Source organism: Populus trichocarpa, chromosome 3, assembly GCF_000002775.5.
Source record: "Populus trichocarpa isolate Nisqually-1 chromosome 3, P.trichocarpa_v4.1, whole genome shotgun sequence".
NCBI lineage: Eukaryota > Viridiplantae > Streptophyta > Magnoliopsida > Malpighiales > Salicaceae > Populus > Populus trichocarpa.
The window spans coordinates 17,560,446-17,578,907 of record NC_037287.2 but is presented as its reverse complement, the minus strand read 5'-3'; the positions used below and the strand labels follow the sequence as shown (position 1 = coordinate 17,578,907).

Here is an 18,462-nt window from a genome sequence, read left to right as displayed (position 1 = left end):
TAATGGTTATTACATGATTAAGAGTATCATATAAGGATTTAATTGCAAAATTAATTTGATTATAAAGAAAATTATAATTTCTATAAACTACAAGAACAAAAAGTTTCCAAATAAAGGCCATTTTAAAATAAAAATAAAATATAAGGACTAAAATAAAATTTAAAATATATAAAGACTATTATGAAATTTTCTCTTACACTACCAAAAATCTTTCACCTAAACAAATAAATGTGATGAATCATTACTTCATTACATATTTGATTTCAATATATCGTACTATTCATATTGGGGTTTGGTGTAATTACTTCAAGATAGTATTTTCAATAGAATAAGTATAAATACTTATTAGTTCGTGATCATTAAAAATATAATTTCTTTACAATTTAAATAGTATTATTTTTCCTTCCTTAAGGTAACAAGAATTATTTTTATTTAAGTTGTACATAATTGTTCGTAACCATCATAACTACAGATTAATTAGCTAAAATATGAAATAATCTGTTTGTCTATGTGTTCGCGTTTGCGTTTCTTAAAAAACACAGTAATTTGCTGTTTGGTTACGGATTGTTAACTGTGAAAAAACGTGGGTCCTATCATTTATTTGCGGCTGTAACTTGATTTTTAGGAAGCAGAGAATTCATGCTTTTTTCGTACTGTTCATGCTAATTGCACTATTCACTTAACAGTGCAATTAGCATGAACAATGTACATTGATACACTGTACACTATAATTGTACTGTTCAGTGAAAAATGCAATTACTGAACAATTTTTTTTTTAGTGTGTTAATTTTTTTAACAGTTTTTTTTTTAAAAAAAAACTAGTTACACTCGTACTGTGATGTGAACAATATTTTTTTTCCTGAAAAACTACTATAGAGTGAATTAAATTCACTCGCACTGTAATATCAATTTTATACCTGATAATATTTTATCTAATTTTATTACACGCTCAAATAATTATGAAAATTGTAGTTTTTATCGGATGAATTTTGTACGTAATGAAATTATAAATAGTTTAATGGAATAATAAAAAATATTTTATATAAAGTATTATTTATTTCATGATGTAATAGGAGTAATTAATTTTACAATATTTAAATTTAAAACCATCAATATTAATATATATTTTTTAAAATTATTTTATAATCTCAATTTCAAAAGCATTCTTAACCAAACACATTAAACTATTTTTTCTTCAACCTCAATTTCAATCACAGTTTTAACCAAATACCTATTTTTTCAAACCAACCTCAACTAAAAGTACTTTTTATAAAACAATTTTTTTCAAACTACAACCACAATAGCTATCGCAATACCAAAATAATTAATCATAGATACTGTCTATCCATGCACCCGGGGTTTATTTTTATCCAAGCTAATGGTTCCATGTTAGGTAGTTTATTTACAAATTAAAGTCACGTAGCTTTCATTTTAATAGTTACTTAAACAATAAGAAAAAAGAAAATCCGGCTTAAAAATAATGGGGATAATATTCTGATTGGAATCTCAGATATATTTGGGTACAAAATAAAAATAAAAAAATTTAGTTAATCATCATATAAGTTTTTAGTTTTTAGTGATTCTAAAATTTATAAAGTTTAAATTAGTAATTTTAAAAAATAAATTTATCTTTAGAGGATTTATTTTTGCTTCCGTACCTGCTGTAGTGTAGAGACAAGAAGTTAAATCTAAATTTGCAAGTTGCAAGGAGAAAATATTAATAAAATCTTGGAAGTTGTATCTACCTCCGAGCGCATGCAAAACTGGGATAAAGTGCCAGAAACTATACAAAAGCCACCGCCCGCTTGTCCTTCACGGATTGTTAAGGATTTTACTTTATAAATCAGCTCTCACTTCTTGACAAAGCACAGTAGCCCATTTGTCACCGGTTGTAGCGGCCCGCGTGTGCCCTACATTTGTACTGGGAGCTTTACAGTACATGAAGAAGGTACTTTTGTTTTTATATTTTAAAAATATTTTTAAAAAACTTTAATATTTTTTTATTTTAAATTAATATTTTTTATGTTTTCAAGATTAAAAATAATTTTTTAAAAATAAAAAATATATTTTTTTAATATTTTTTCAAATAAAAATCACTTCAAAAATAACCGCAATTAAACTTTCAAATATAGGAAAACTCCATCCTGTGCACGGCTAAAATTTGGTCCCATCCTCGGTGATAATGCATGCGTTGTGTCCTTTACTCCCCTTGGCTGCCCCTCCTCTCGTGGGCACTAGCCTATAAATCGTTATGAATAAAGCAATCCTCGTCTTCCATGATCCAATTCCAATCCTCACAAATAATGTAATTGAGATAGAGAGGGACTAAGGTATTATCGGGTGGGAGAGCGTGAATGAGAGACGGAAGATTTGCAATTGGCAGAGAAGGGGGTGGTTTTAGACGCACGCTAGCGTTGCGCCACCAAAACTTGCAAGAGGAGTGATGGTGCCACGCTGCGTTCGTCTAAAATCTTTAACCCCTTGATTTTCTTTTTCTTTTTCATATAATTAACGCCAATTGAAGGAATTCAAACATCAAACCTGGACTGGAAGAAAAATGGTGAAGAGCTGAGATGTTAGCTTTTCCAAATTTTGTTTGAGTAACTTATTGTGATCTTTATAATTGCCAAATGATTTTTTGTTTTGTTCAATTATTTGCTTCTTTATTTTGATCATATTCTCCTTGTATTCCTCATTTTCTTATGCCATGCTTTTTCAGTACTCGAGCATTTTAGCATGTGCTTCGACACTGGAGTGAAGCCGGTGATTATATATTTCTATTTTTTTTAAGAAGGATTTCATGCTAATTTTCTAGCTAATTAATTTGAATCTTGGTTTTGGAAATTGGAATATTACTGTTTATTTTGATTTTCATTGTTCTGGTTCTCTGCATTTCTATCTTCCTGTTTTTCTTTTGTGTTAGTTTGACCCTACTAGTCTTTAGTTTCGATTGGCAAAGTGAAATGACAGGTCACATTGACAAGGAAATGCAATTTCTGTAAATAACAGTGGAGCGATGATCGTGCCTACCAAGCAGGTGAGTTCATATGCTCTTACCTCGCACTTAACATGCTTGTTGCTAGAAATCTGAACCATAAGATTGACCTGTCCGAAATCTGAATCCACTAGGTTGGTTCGATTTGAGTTTTATACATGAGTTGAGTCACTTTAAAACTTGGTTATATTTTATTAACCTAAGTATTTTATTTAGGAGTGGTAAACCTTTTAAATAAACAAATTTGAAAAATCAATGATAAAGTATGAATTCAGTCAATTCTATCTTTTTAATTATTGTTTTTTTATATTATTTTCATCCGCGTGACTTTGATGTTGAAATTTAGCGTGTGAAGTACCCTTGACTATCATTTTATTATTATTTTTTAAAGATATTTTTACGTTACATGACTAATTACATGTAAACCAGAACAGTTTATTTCATCAGTTCAATTAATTTAATTAGTAAGACAAAACAGTGTGACTGGCTCGATCTAGTGCAGTACAATTGGCTTGATCTAATATGCTGCGAAATTTCTCTAATTATCGGAGTCGATGTCACATAATTGACTTCACTAATCCTGTTTTATGTTGAAGATAAAAGGTTGGTAGCTGTTTGCTTCTTATAGCAAGATATTAAGGTGCAGATCAAGACAAACCAAGTCTCGTGTTCTTCGAAGTGTGAACTTTTCAAAGGCCTCGAATTAATGGACTCTTGTAAGAAACAGAAAACTTGGCACAATCTTTGATGTTACTTCAGAATTGAACCTGCTACTGCTTCAGCCGCCTATAAAAGAAGATGAAAACCTTGCTTTCTCTCTTGCACTGGAAAACGCATTTTTATAGCCCTGCATTTAGTAAAATAAAATAATTTTTTTATTTCGCCAATTAACATGTCAGCAACAAGTTACTTCTAAATGTCGTGATAATAAACTGTAACATTTAATTAAATGTTACATTTTAAAATCACATATCAATTAAATATCATAATTTGAAATTATGATAAGATTTGAATTGATATCATGGTTTATAACGACAATATCTATTAAATTTAAAATTAATCGGTCGATCAGTTCATAATAATCAATTAAATCAATAGGCTGATTCGTAAAGAAAATCAAAAAAATATCAAAACTAGGCCCCTTGATGAAATTTTTGAAATTTAAAGATCTGATAATTAGAGTATTGATTCCATCTGGAAAATCTTATAAAAAAATGAGTGTGATCTAATATTCTAATGGTTGGATCAAAAATTATGGTATCTTTTAGCCATTGTTTTGGTCTTGCGTAACTAGATTTTCTCTTAGGTCTAGATCTGTCTCACATGTCGATAAATACATCTGTTAAGCGATCTACGTTATTTATCTAGAATAAATCCTTATCTGGTTATGACAGACTCACATTTTATTGCCTATAATCATTTGGTATCGCAAGTCGGATTATATTATTGATACTAAAAAATAGAGGACAACTATTGCAAATAATAACTTTTAAAGATTTTAATTGGAGTATGAGTTAAAATATGACAAGGTAAAAGAGTGTTATTTTACTATTTTTTAAAAAATAATATTATTTTATCAAAACTTTTAATTTACTGTATTAATTTAAAAAAATCCAAGTTTTTCTTCCTATGCCTCTAAGATCTTGTTTGGTATTGTAGTACGAATTATTTTTTAAGGTATTTTTCACTTGAAAATATATTTAAAATAATATATTTTTTATTTTTAAAATTTTTGAAATTATTATATTAAAATAATTTAAATATATATATATATATATATTAAAATATTAAAATATTTTTAAAATGTAAAAACAAATGAGATAATAGATGCATGACACTGATAGTGCCTTGTGACGCGAGCGTGTTTGGGAGTGTGGTTGTGATTGCTTTTCACTTAGAAATGTATTAAAATAATATGTTTTTTATTTTTTAAAAAATTAGTTTTGACATCAGCGCATCAAAATGATTTAAAAACACTAAAAAAATTAATTTGAAGTAAAGAAAAAAATAAAAAAAATTTATTTTTTTTCAAAAACGTTTTTGAAACACAAAACAAACAGGGCAGCCTGGACGCGTGCCAAACTTTCTTAGGTTATCAAAGTGGGCTTGTTTTATTCCAAAATTACTTCTTTTTTTCTAATTTTGTTGCTTTCCTACAAGAATTTTTCATTGTCAAAATTAGGCTAAAATACGCAGTGGTTGTTGACGGTGGTTATTGTTCTTCAAAAATCAGTACTTAATACAACTTGCATTTTAAGAATGTATTAAAACTTATAAGAAGATCAGACTAAAAATCTAGCATGTGCACTTGAGGGTCTAGCTGCTGTGGTCAATCGTGTGACTTGTTCCGTCCCCGTCCCGGGTTCGACCCTCTATGTGCACGCCTGTCACCCCCGCGGTGCCTTACCTGCTCCTGGGCTTGCAGGATGTCCAGTGGGCCATGGGGAATAGTCGTGGTGCGCGTAAGCTGGCCCGGACACCCCATGTAAATCAAAAAAAAAAAAAAAAAAATCTAGCATGTATATTAATTATATAATATGTTAGACTTAAACTAAAACAATATAACTACTTATTTCTTAAATCAACTAGAATATAATAAGTTGAGTATAAAAAAAAATTAAGGATAAGTTATTTATCTTTTAGATTTTATTATTATTTACCAGGTACAAACAAGTTGTATACAGCCAACTTTATGAGATTCCAACAAAACTATCTTGTTTAAATACACTTTTAATTAAGATCCATGAATTAAAAGAAATAATTCTCAAATATCTCTCTATAAAAACTGAATTTGAGCTATAAAATAAAAAATTAAAAAGGAAAATAGAGCTTATAAAATATAAAAAACTAAGTTAAAACCAAGGTGAAGAAGAGTGTGAGAAATCTTTAGAATTTTATCCAAAACACTCCACTTTCAGCTCATCTTATAGAGAATTTTAGAAATAAAACTAATCTAAAATTAAAGGCATGTTTGGGAACGCGGCTGCGGCTGCGTTCCCAAAAAATTTGAAATTTTTTTTTTTACTAAAATTTAATATGGTTTGTATGGTTTGGATCGTTTTGATGTGCTGATGTCAAAAATGATTTTTAAAAAATGAAAAAACATCATTGGCATGCATTTTGGCACGAAAAGTTATTTGAAAAGCACCCGCAACCACACAGCCAAACATGCTCTAACTATAGTAATTATCATAATAAATTTCCTTCATTGTCAACCTTGATTATTTATCATAAAACAATATTAAACAAGTTTTAGCTTTAGATATGACTTTTTTTCTGCGTTGAAAAAATTGTATAGATTGATGAAGAAGAAGACTAACTGTAACACCCCACCCCACTAGTAAGATATTGTCTGTTTTAGCCTACGGGCCTCACGGATTTGTTCTTGGCAGTCACGTCTGCCCTCGAAACGTGTCTTACTAGTCAAGGTGAGCATGCTCATATAAAACCCTCTCTCAAGTCTCACCGGACAGCTAGTGAGTTAGGCTCTGATGCGAAATTATAACACCTCACCCCACTAGCAATATATTATCCGTTTTGGCCCACGGGCCTCACAGATTTGTTCTTGGCAGCCACACATAACTCTAAAACGCGTCTTACTAGTCAAGGTGATCATGCTCATATAAGGCCCTCCTCTAAGTCCTCACTCGCCGATGTGAGATATTACAATCCACCCTCTTAAAGAGCCCGATGACCCCGTTGGCACCACCGGACAGCTAGTGAGCCGAGCTCTGATGCCAAATTGTAACATCCCACCCCACCTGCAATATATTGTCCGTTTTGGCTCACGGACCTTACAAATTTGCTGCTCTAATGTAACACCCCACCTCACTAGTAAAATATTATCCGCTTTGGCCAACAAACCTTAAATATTTGTTCTTGACAACCACAAAAATTATTTGGTTTGATGAAGAAAAAAACTAATTGTTCAGACTCTTTATTTATGGACCAACAAAAAATAATACTTTTGATTATTCCACAATAAACCCAGACTCAAGCTTGGAGCTCAAGTCACATACGCATGTGGTGAAAACCCAAATACTACTTTGTTTATAGAATTAATTATGGTAATTACTGTTATAATTTCTTTTAATTATCAGTTTCAATTACTCGCCATGAAACAATATTAGGCTGGAAAGTTTTGGATTTAAATTTATGTTTTTCATGCTAAAAGTATTTGTTAAGGTTGATGAAAAAAAGAGACTAACTATTTAGACTTTTTATTCATGGGTTTACAAAGAATGATTCTCTAGATTATTTTAAAGCACACCCAGACTCTGGCCCGGAGCCTGATCTGCACGCGCGTATGACTTCAACTCAAAATTCATTTTGTCTAGATCTATTATTTTCTAAAAGATTTGGTGATATTTGGGCTCAATTTTAATTTTTAATTTTTCCCTTACATAAAACAAGAAAATCTTATTTATTTTGCATATAAGATAAAGTTTTTGAATTTAAAAAAAATATGTCAATCAATTATTATTTGAGTTTATTTTTTTATTTATCTATAATTTATTTTAATCATGATAATTTTTCTTCCTAGAAGGTTTAATCAATTTTTGTTTATTCTGTAATCCCAAACGGGCTATCATTTCTCTTAAAATCTAATTGCTAATCAATTCAAACTTTCAGGGAGATTTTCAAATCTCGTGGAATTACTCTGGTGGATTATTGAAATAATATCGAATTAGTTCTGCTGTGGTTTCTAAACTAGTACCTGTTGAATATCTGCGGTGGTTGGTGGGCTCGAGCTGCTCGCCCATCTACCGCATGATGCACCCACCTACTTCCACAATTCTATATGCAACAATAACCTGTGCAGTGCACTCACTATTTAAAATAATTTTTTTTAATTTTTTTTAAAACACTCTTAAAATATAAAAACAAACAGGTGTTTCTAATAGAATTGATTTCAAATATTTAAATAAACTGATTTAATTCGCTAATTAATTTTTTTCTTGAAATAAATCTTAAATTTCATTTAATTTGAGTCAGTAAAAATACAATACATCTCTAATTCATATTTTCAAAGAAAAAGGACAGCGCATCAAAAGTGACCACCGGAGAAACAAGTCCCCGTCAGCAAGGATGTATATAGAGAGAGAATCTGTCAGCAAGATTGTTTTTTGAAAAAATGAAGATATTTAATTGTGAGATCCTGTAACGAGAAACAATCTAGTACTTTACATTCTCTCAAACTAGTAACAGCAAACAATCACCAAAACCATCAGATTAAGACTTCATCATCGCCCGCCGTCCGATTCCCCACTACGATATCATTAGATGATCTCACAACACAAGTGTACCAGCTAACCAGGTTTCCAGTCATTATTCTATTCCAAATAGTAAAGTCATAGTTGTCTTTCGTGGAGTCAATGAAAAACTAATATTATTAGTGCCCACCCTCTCAAATAAATAAAAATATCGGAAAAAAGTACGCGCGGAGTAATTAACATTAATAATAATATAATAAGAAAAAAAAGAGAGTAAGTGAAGAAGGTGGTGGAGGTGGCTGTTTTGATCGTCATTCCCTCATCTCATCTCCCCTACCAGATCACCAGATCCTGCTCTGCCTGTGAGAAAAAAAATATTTATTTATTTCTTAGATCATCGCCTTAAACAAAGTGCTCTCACGGCTTCTGCTTTCTTATTTTTTCTTTTACAGTTCTTATTTTATTTATTTATTTGAACTTCTCCTAAACTCTAGGTTTTTAATCATTTCGTTTTGTTTGGGGATGCAGTTTTTGAGATAGAGAAAGAGAGAATATGTTTGGAATTGTAAGGCAAAAGATTAGTGCCGGAGGTTCTCCCCTCCTGGTATTATTATTATTAATATTTTATGTGTTTGTATTTTTACTTTATTTTTTGATTCATTTAATTTGTAGCTTTTACATTTGCTATTTTGTTCTTTGTAATTTTTGTTCGTTTGTGTGTAGGCTTTTGGGCAGAGGATTCGCCCTGCGGTATCGGCATGGAGAGGTTATTCATCTGCAGCAAAAGAGGTAAATGCAAAGCCATTTTCTTTTTCATTGTATATTTATCGGTTGTGTTATATATCAGGAGAATTTACTTTTTTTGCTACTATAGTTGGTAAAATTATTTTTTAATTGATTGTTTGTAAATCTCTTGTTCAGCTTTTCGTAATTGCCAGTCTTGTATTGGGTTTTCAACACCCCCCCCCCCCTTTTTTTTTAGTTGGCGTTGTGGAGTTACATTTTAAAATTTTTAAATGCTGTTGTTATCTCTTAGCCAAGGTATGCATAGTTTTCCTGGAGAAGATAAAACTGAGATTTTGCACTTGGTGAATCTATAATTGTGTGCAGATAACAGTTAGAGAAGCGCTAAACTCTGCGCTCGATGAGGAAATGTCAGCTGATCCTAAGGTCTTTTTGATGGGTGAAGAGGTGAGAATAGCCTCCAATGTTTTAATGGAGTTCTTTTTTTGATGTTCTCTTCTTATGTGTCTTGTGTTTATGTGAAGTGCAGGTTGGTGAATATCAGGGTGCATATAAGGTCAGACTTTCTTGCCAATGATATAAATTTGAGGTTTTCCATATTTGTTGCTATCACTCTCTTTCATTATTATTATTTTTTTCTGTTGACGAGTCTGATGGTCCATTTACCTTGAATTTTTCATTTTCTGTAGATATCCAAGGGGCTTTTAGACAAGTATGGTCCCGAGAGAGTCCTTGATACACCAATCACAGAGGTTGGTTTTATCGCTGGACTTTATGATGTGGAATTTGATGTTTTGCTTCTATTCTTTGGTGATGGTTGTTCCCTGACCACCATCTGCTTTTCTTACATGTCTAACAGGCTGGTTTTACTGGCATTGGAGTTGGTGCTGCTTACCATGGTCTCAAGCCAGTTATTGAGTTTATGACATTCAACTTCTCTATGCAGGTTTGTAGGTTTCCTATGGTTTATAAATACCTTGTGCAAAGAGATTCTCTGATTCAATAGTGACAAATAAATGTTTGGATGCCAGATAGTACAATGATTGAACATGTGTTTTAGAGTGATGTTGATGGAGTATATTTCTTTGACATTTCAGATCTCTTATGCCAAAATTATATTTGTTTGGGATTTCAGATGGGTTTTGCTGAAATTGTTACTAGTTGCTCTTCAATTTTGGCTTTTGATGCAGGCAATTGATCACATCATTAATTCGGCTGCAAAATCAAATTATATGTCTTCAGGGCAGATATCAGTGCCCATTGTTTTCAGAGGGCCTAATGGTGCTGCTGCTGGAGTTGGTGCTCAACACTCTCACGTATGGTGGCTGTGCTTTCTTATCTATCTGTCATTTTGCAAGCTCTCCCATCTTTTGTGTCTCTGTGAATGATGACTTTGTAGTTTGATACTAGAGTATATGGCTTGATGGCTTAAATCATTTTTGTCATGTGGTCATTGGTTGTTGCTCCAGAGTCCAGTGTATTCTGAAAAGAAGCTGCATGCTTTTTATTTTCCGTCTTATTGTTTGGGTTTTATAATTGATCATATTAAATCTTGGAGAGGACAGCAACATTGTTCTTTTGTTTTAGGAGAATCTTGGTTCAAACACAATTATTGATTACAACTGATTCCCAGTATTTGATAGTGGAAAGAGGGAAACATGATTGTTGAAGATGTTGTTTAGCAAGTTCTGTGTATATGCGTGTGTACTTGCCAAATTGTTCAGAGTAGTGATTGTAACTCAGTTTATTGAGGGCTAAATGCTCGATGACACTCCTTTCAGTGTTATGCTTCGTGGTATGCCTCCTGCCCTGGGTTGAAAGTACTGGCTCCTTACTCATCTGAAGATGCCCGTGGTCTGTTAAAGGCTGCCATAAGGGACCCTGATCCCGTTGTTTTCCTTGAAAATGAGTTGTTGTAAGTATCTTGATAAGTGGTGATTATTACATTTTCCTAGGTTGATGTCCATAGTTGATTGATCTTTTGTTATTCAGATATGGTGAGACATTCCCTGTTTCTGCTGAAGTACTCGACTCCAGTTTTTGCGTTCCAATTGGGAAAGCCAAGGTACCCCTCTTTGAAGTCTTAAAGATTATTCCTCTTAATGTTTCTGCAGTTATCTGCTATTCAGTTGTGCTCTTTAATTATTTATTTCTGCATTTACATTTTCCCTTCAAATTGTTTACTTTCAACAGATTGAGAGAGAAGGGAAGGATGTGACCATTACAGCCTTTTCAAAAATGGTTGGCTATGCTCTCAAGGTTTGTTCTGTGCTTCAAATGTTCTCCTCTCATTGATTTAATATTTTTTTACCATCACCTATCAGGAGGAAAAAGATGATGGCTATTATAGTGGTCTTGCTTCTTTTAATGACATGGCATTGCATTAATATTCAGGCCCCCATAACTGATGGAGTTGAATTTGGGTGGAGGTTGTGGATGCTACTTTTACTTTAATGTTGTGATGTGACATTGTATTGTTATTTTGTTGAGCCCCTCTTTTGGGAGGCATCCTGTATTTATTTTGTAGTGCAGAATGGGATGTGTTTAACATTCTGATATGAAGCCATTTGTTTGGAGAATTCCCTGTGCCAAGTTTTTATATATAACACATGCCATGGACAAAACATTTCCCCTTCCATCTGAAATCACAAGGTTGTTTGTTTCACAGGCTGCTGAGATACTTGCAAAGGAAGGAATCAACGCTGAGGTAAACCGTTGCTAGGACAGTCAAGCCCATACAGCTTATAGCACTTTCAGGTCTGATGACAAAAATAACTGATCTTGTTAATGCAGGTGATTAACTTGCGCTCAATTAGGCCGCTAGATAGAGACACAATCAATGCTTCAGTCAGGAAAACTAACAGACTGGTGACAGTTGAAGAAGGGTTTCCTCAGCATGGCGTTGGTGCTGAAATCTGGTTCGTATTCTTTCCACTAATATATTTAATATCTCCTGCAAAATTATTCTGGCTCCACATGTATTTACACAATATGCTATTTCGTGGGCAGTGCGTCTGTTGTTGAAGAGAGCTTTGGTTATCTTGATGCCCCAGTTGAGAGAATTGCTGGAGCTGATGTTCCCATGCCTTATGCAGCTAATTTAGAGAGATTGGCTGTTCCACAGGTCTGCTGTTTCATTTCTTTCTTTTTTGGTTTTTATATATCAATTCTTCTAGTTTGATCATTTTCTGGCGCGTGCCATAGATGTGCTTACTACCTTAGATGTTTAAATTCTTAGCTGTTTCCACTGGACTTCCAAAACCTATTGGTTAGTTAGAATCCTTTCAACATTTAATAAAATTGTATCCATATAAACAATCTGTGAATTAAATCAGATAGATGTCTTTGCTACTTTCCTCTCGACAAAAATTTTTCCCCTATGAATCCTTTTCCTCCAAGTACCGTTTTCCTCCAAGTACTGCTTTTATATGGCCTTTTGTTTTGTTCTCTTTATAGCTAAAGCTTTTATATGTTGACTTATTTGCATGATGGGAATTTCAAGCACGCTGCATTTTTGGGTTTTTTTAATCTTTTGGTTCATGCCATGTGCAGGTTGAAGATATTGTTCGTGCAGCAAAGAGAGCTTGCTACAGATCTGTGCCAATGGCTGCAGCTGCTTGATGATACTCATTAAAGTCTAGAAACCCTCTTAAATTCAGGTCAGTTTACTGCTGGCTGTTTGCCCATCATTGGTTAGTTTTGTTTTGTAATATTTTGCATAATATCTTCACTTTTATTTTGTTATTCTCGTAATGACAAACAATGATGCTTTCAGGAATCTGAGAGATGTACATTTTTCTCCTCCTGGTTTCTGCTGGGAAGGAACAGCTCATTGAATAACATGGAGTGTGTTGATGACAGCGGGAATTTTTGTCCATGTTTTGTCAAATTTGGTACCTGATATGAACCCGTTTCACACGTGAGCCAATAAATATGTTTACTTGTGGATTTTTAGAGCGCATTCTCCTTTGAATGGTCCATGATGTTTCCAAGTTTATCTTCATATGATCAATTTGATTCCCTTTTATTCATAAATTGATGTATTACATGCTCTTCATGACATCAGCTTGAATTTTAGAGCCCCTAGTTAATAAATTAACGTGTTCTGGGTGTTACTCGAGTATATTATGTGAAATGCACGCATTAGAGAAGTTTCATCTGCTTCTGTTTAACATTGCTAGAAATACGAAGGTCATTGAGATTAACACATGTTCTCTTCTGGTTTTTCTTGACACAAAGGCACAGTTATTTAACCAGTCACAGCCTGCACTCAACCTATGTGTTCCAAGATATTTCATTGTTTGGGGCTTAACTCCCTCCGAAGTTATTCCTATCTCGAGATATCAATCCATTTTGCCGCTCCTTTTTTGTACTTAAGAATCTTGTGATGAACTGGATAGTACATGGGGTTTATCAGGAAATGACCAAAATCAAAGTTATCTAATCAAGTTGGCAATGTTTAGCTGTTCTCCTCTATTCCTTCATATCTGCTGTCCTCTTGTCTTCCGTCTGGATTTGGTTAATTAAAGATTCGAGTGGATTTAGGTGGCCTGGATTCGTCTTGTCAGGTTCCCCACTGAATAGGATATTATTACTTTAATGTCCAGGACCCTTCCCGGTATAAACGCTCAATTTAGTCATATTTCTTGTAAGTTCGTAAATAAATTATAGATAAACTTATTAGTATTAGATTTTTAAATGTCCAAAATGTTCGACTCTGTTTTAGCTGCACGAATGAAAAAACAGGGTTCATTGCTTGCTCGACTTGTAAGTTTTTAGCATGGAAATGGTCCAAAAAAGTGTCAAAAACAAATATAGTGCGCACTTGTTTGGTTTTGGATGAGCGGTGCTCTTGCTTTTGCTTTCATTTTAATTTAAGATATTTTTATTATTTTAATATATTAATCTTAAAAATAAAAAAAATTAATTTATTTTTAATTAAAAAATATTTTTACAAATCACTCGGTCATTACTAATCATGATTGAATCAAAAATAAATTACCAATCATAATTGAATAAAAAATAAAAAAATATTTTTACAAATCACTCAGTCATTACTAATCGGTTGTTTTTAATAATGTTTTTTATTTTGAAATGTATTAAAATAATATTTTTTTATTTTTTAAAATTATTTTTAAGATTAAAACTATTAAAAAAAATATAAAAAAAATTATTTTAAATAAAAATAAATTTAATTTTTTAAAAAAACATGGATTCGCTCGCTTTTCAAAACGCACACACCCCCACCCAGTATAAATCTTTTGAAAGCATCTGTCTCGCGCATCATCTCCCTCGGACCTGTAAAGCACACATCAAAGGCTATGCGCGTAGTCTGAAACGCTGGCAACTAGGCCATCCCATAGTTTGTCGGATTATCTACCACAATAATAAATAATTCTTGTCAGTTTGAAAGTGACCAAACATCTAACAGTGATCAACAGTGTTATAAGCAAACTGTGGTATGTCTAATTTCGGCATAACATTTAAAAGCTTTTGCCATAAACCATAGCATTGATGGACAGCAACAGACCATAAATGCCGTGATCTTGATAGAATGATCTTCAGAAGCGGTCCGGACGCAATAAACCAATGCATCTGAGACCAACAAATGAGATCGCCGGCAAGGGAGTCTGGTGAGGTTTTTCAACAATGAGATCCATGAACTCTGAAAGTAGCTCCAACAGAGGACTACAAACTTGGGTTATAACCCTCAGGTGCAAAAATGGTCTTTTGAAATGCAAGGTTACATGAGACCAGATCAACTTGCCTGGAAAAATGAAAATCAAATAATTTGTAATAAGTAGATGATCTAGTATTACTCAAGAACGCAATACGAAATTATCATAAAGAAAAGCAAAACAAGGAAATTGCTACTCCTCACTGGTAGTTTCCAAAATAATAATGCTGGGGGCTGATACCTACTCTCTGGTTGGCTTGACCCTAGCTGCCTCTCGTCAGAATTGAGCTAAGAATGTCTGATATAAACTCCAATTCTATTCTTATCTCTTTGTCTGCACGGTATCTTGGAACAATTTCATCTGGCTCCGGCAAATTAAATCATTCTTCTATGTTTACTCATGACGGGCCTTCTATTCAGCTGTTTTTCTTTTCTCCATCCCTGAACCTCTCAAATATTATAAGTGATGGGAAGCAAAGTATCTAAGCATGAAAAAAGTTGCGGAGAAGGGAAGCAATAACCAGGAAGTTCATTGGTTGTGGAATCACAGTAGGAATAGACAGAGCAGTAAACCAGTTAGTGCAGCCCATGGTAATACCGTGGCTTTAGCATTGTTTTATCGACAAGCTTATTAAAAAAAAATGGCTTTCTGCTAAATTTTGCCAGCCTTTCAGACTAAAATTCAGGGTGCTTATTCTGCCATTGAAAGAAGCTTGTTTCAGCACTAAATTCCCCTTCACAACCAAGATTCTTGTTCTTTAACGAACTTTGGCCCTAGAAGTTCTCAAACCCACATAGCCTCTCATTTCCTTCATCATTTTTTAACATCTCTCTCTTTAAACTTAGACACATAAATGTTAATAAAATAAAGTTTTGAATTAAAAGTAAAAGTTTTAAACTAAAGGGATAAAAAGAAAATGAAAAGTCTCTATAGGCCAAAATCTTTGAAAAGGTGCTCAATGAACAGTTAAAAAAATTGTGAATAGTTACCTCACTTTCACTTTTGGTCTTCTTATTATTTAATATTTTGCAAGTAATGAAAATAATTTTTTGCAAGTAAAATTAAGTATCTATCCAATATGAAAATATTTTTTAACACCACGATGATCATATAGAAAATAAATATAAATAAATTATTAAGCATAATTCTCAACGCAATGCAGAATAATAATTTTTTTTAAAAAAAAACTTTAACGATAGGGGTAGAAAAAAATCAAATGACTAAAAAAACATAAAGGAAAATACTATTACAATCTATAGTATTTATCCTTACTTGCTATGGTGCATGTAGAGTAAAAACACCATACTAATTAGATTTCTTTTAATAATACATGTACATTCTTACAATTTACTGAGGCTTGAAGCATTTTTAAGAGAATACTAATATATATTAATTAAACATTAAAAAAATACACATGTATCATTAGATTACTAGTGAAACCTACAAGCAGGTCCAAGTTTATTTTTTTATTTTTTTGACAAAGATAGGTATTTCATTAAATTAAAATTGTAGAAGACTTCGACATCTAGATATGAAGTCAACCCTAATACAATACAATTCTCTGCATAGAAAATGAAATGATTTAACATGTTATTATAAGGACGTCCAAATAAAAAATACAACGTGAATTTTGCAAAGAAAACTAAAGATCTAAAATTCAAATAGAAAAAAAATCAAAATCATCTTACAAATGGACGAACAATTAACACTTTTTTTTTTAATCAGTATCGATCTATCAGTAGCTATATATATATACTACCTTGATCTTCCACTTGATACGCCTTTTTAGAAAAATTAAAATATTAGCAATCTACATAAACCTTCATTACATTCCAAATTAATACCCATAAAAGGTCAAGAGGACACACAGGAAAAACAAATAACAGGTAAGATCAAGACCAAGCCTTAAACTAAAGAAAATATCGGGTAAGCTAGACAAATATGATATAAAAAAATATTAGATCTAGAAGAAAGAATACTAAATCTAGGATTATTGAATGAAAAATAAACAAAATAAAGAAGAAGCCTTGCTGTCGAAAACTACACCAGGACAACTCATAATAAAACCCTAAAAGAAACCCAGATTAATTATAGAGAAAATGAGAGTAGGTCCCAATTTAAGATTATAATATATTAGTTTATATTTAATTTGTATTATCTTAAATATATAGCCAATTATTGCTAATATATATTTAATGACAATAGATCTAATTAATGGCATTTAATTGGAGCACATGCTACTAAGTTTTGCTGGGATTTCCATAAAAGCTCTTACATCCTCCGTTGGTAAAGATCTAGATATATCATGAACAATTAAAAGGACACAATCTGATCTATAATTTAATTTCATGAATAACTAAAATGACACATTAATCTCCTCAAAGTATAATTAAATCTGCTTATCTACATTTTAAATTTATATTTTAGCTCATAATTTTCAAATCTAGAAACTATAATGGGATAAATGGCTCAATTTGTATCTATATAATAAGGATATAATATAAAATTTTATGTAGATTCCTTAAGAAATAAGAAAAAAAATACCCAGCCGTCATTTTTTTCTTAAATAAAATCATTTTCTTATGTTGCTCAAGGGGATTTTTAAAATGTAATATATAATTTTATGAAATGACAGTATATATAATTTCGGGTCAGCGAGCATATTGGATTTTTATCTTTTCACATCGTCAATCTCCTAGTAAAGTAAACGTCAGTCAAAAAAGACATACCTGGGACTGCTTTTGACTCATCATAACAAATATTACCGGAGTCGCCGACGCGGCAGATTCATCGGTCGAATCTGAAGTGGAAGGTCATGGAGGTTGAGAGGAGGTTCCTTAACTTAGACACCAAGGAAGGCGATTTTGTTGACCATAGAAAGTCTACGCCTCCTGGCTTTAATCATTATTATAATAAAAATTTAAAGAAATATACATGCAAATAATTGGAAACCGTAGAGTACACATTATTGTCCCCTCCAGCATCTCAACAACAATTCCCAGGCTTCCCGTCTGTAGAATTGTTTGATTGGGGAAATGAGAGATTAAATGACCACTTTCCCTCCTCTGTGGTCAATATTTTGGTACTCGAACGCGGGACGTGATCCATTAAAATATAAGTTTTCAAAGCTCTGACGTCAATCCTACATCAAACCGTGTCTCCATCTCCACGGTTTCTAGTTTAGTTGCATAGGATTAACAAAAAAAAAAAAAAAAAAAAAAAACATAGTTTAGTTAAAAAAATATTAGTTAGTTTCATCCCAATTAAGCTGTTGCTAAATCCCATCTTCAGTCGTTCCAATTAAATATTATTTTAATATATTTTTTTAAATAAAATTTTTTTAAAAAACAAACAACCGTAACAACATATTAAAAAATATTATTTTAATATTTATGATTTTCCAGGTCAACAATAGAATCCCACAGTCTAAATAATTATTGATGATCACTTTACTCGATACAGTTTTGAAAATCTTTTTGACCCTTGTATTTATCTATAACTGTTTCATATGTCTCCTGCCTCCTACAATTAGAAATTTGTATGGACAAAATTTCCGTTTAAGGAAATGTTCTTCTTTCCTGGTATTTGTTCGATTAAGATTCTCATTTCAAAGGATCTAAAATGGAAGTAAAGATCTCGACTTATTATTTGTGAAACAATAAAAGGGCTAGAAGGAGTACACTCGCATATTTACCCCTTTCCAGATATTTTTATATAGACTCTTTTTATTTTTTGATAACCCGGGGTGTCCGGGCCAGCTTACGTGCACCACAACTAATCTTAAGATCCACTAAACATCTTGCAAGCCCAGTAAACAGGTAAGACACCGCGG

General features: G+C 32.3%; 1 protein-coding gene and 1 long non-coding RNA gene across 5 annotated transcripts; both read left to right on the top strand.

The window, feature by feature from the left end:
* Nucleotides 1-2,174: 2,174 nt before the first annotated feature.
* Nucleotides 2,175-4,012, top strand: LOC112326891 (uncharacterized). The gene is made up of 2 exons (XR_002980888.2): nucleotides 2,175-3,037; nucleotides 3,592-4,012. It is a non-coding gene; the product is annotated as an uncharacterized LOC112326891 (long non-coding RNA).
* A 4,367-nt stretch (nucleotides 4,013-8,379) lies between these two features.
* Nucleotides 8,380-13,067, top strand: LOC7496549 (pyruvate dehydrogenase E1 component subunit beta-1, mitochondrial). 4 transcript variants are annotated; one of them, XM_024598225.2, is made up of 16 exons: nucleotides 8,380-8,570; nucleotides 8,737-8,773; nucleotides 8,932-8,997; nucleotides 9,319-9,399; nucleotides 9,482-9,508; nucleotides 9,642-9,704; nucleotides 9,812-9,898; nucleotides 10,143-10,268; nucleotides 10,734-10,867; nucleotides 10,945-11,017; nucleotides 11,146-11,211; nucleotides 11,621-11,659; nucleotides 11,746-11,870; nucleotides 11,962-12,076; nucleotides 12,505-12,611; nucleotides 12,728-13,067. In XM_024598225.2, the coding sequence occupies exons 2-15, from the start codon at nucleotides 8,762-8,764 to the stop codon at nucleotides 12,571-12,573; spliced, it is 1,083 nt and encodes a 360-aa protein (XP_024453993.1). In that variant the 5' UTR covers nucleotides 8,380-8,570; nucleotides 8,737-8,761; the 3' UTR covers nucleotides 12,574-12,611; nucleotides 12,728-13,067. The 4 variants fall into 4 exon arrangements, with proteins under 4 accessions (XP_024453993.1, XP_002304661.2, XP_024453994.1 ...); XM_002304625.4 differs by having other exon boundaries at nucleotides 8,421-8,570; nucleotides 8,737-8,812; XM_024598226.2 differs by having other exon boundaries at nucleotides 8,453-8,619.
* Nucleotides 13,068-18,462: the final 5,395 nt, after the last annotated feature.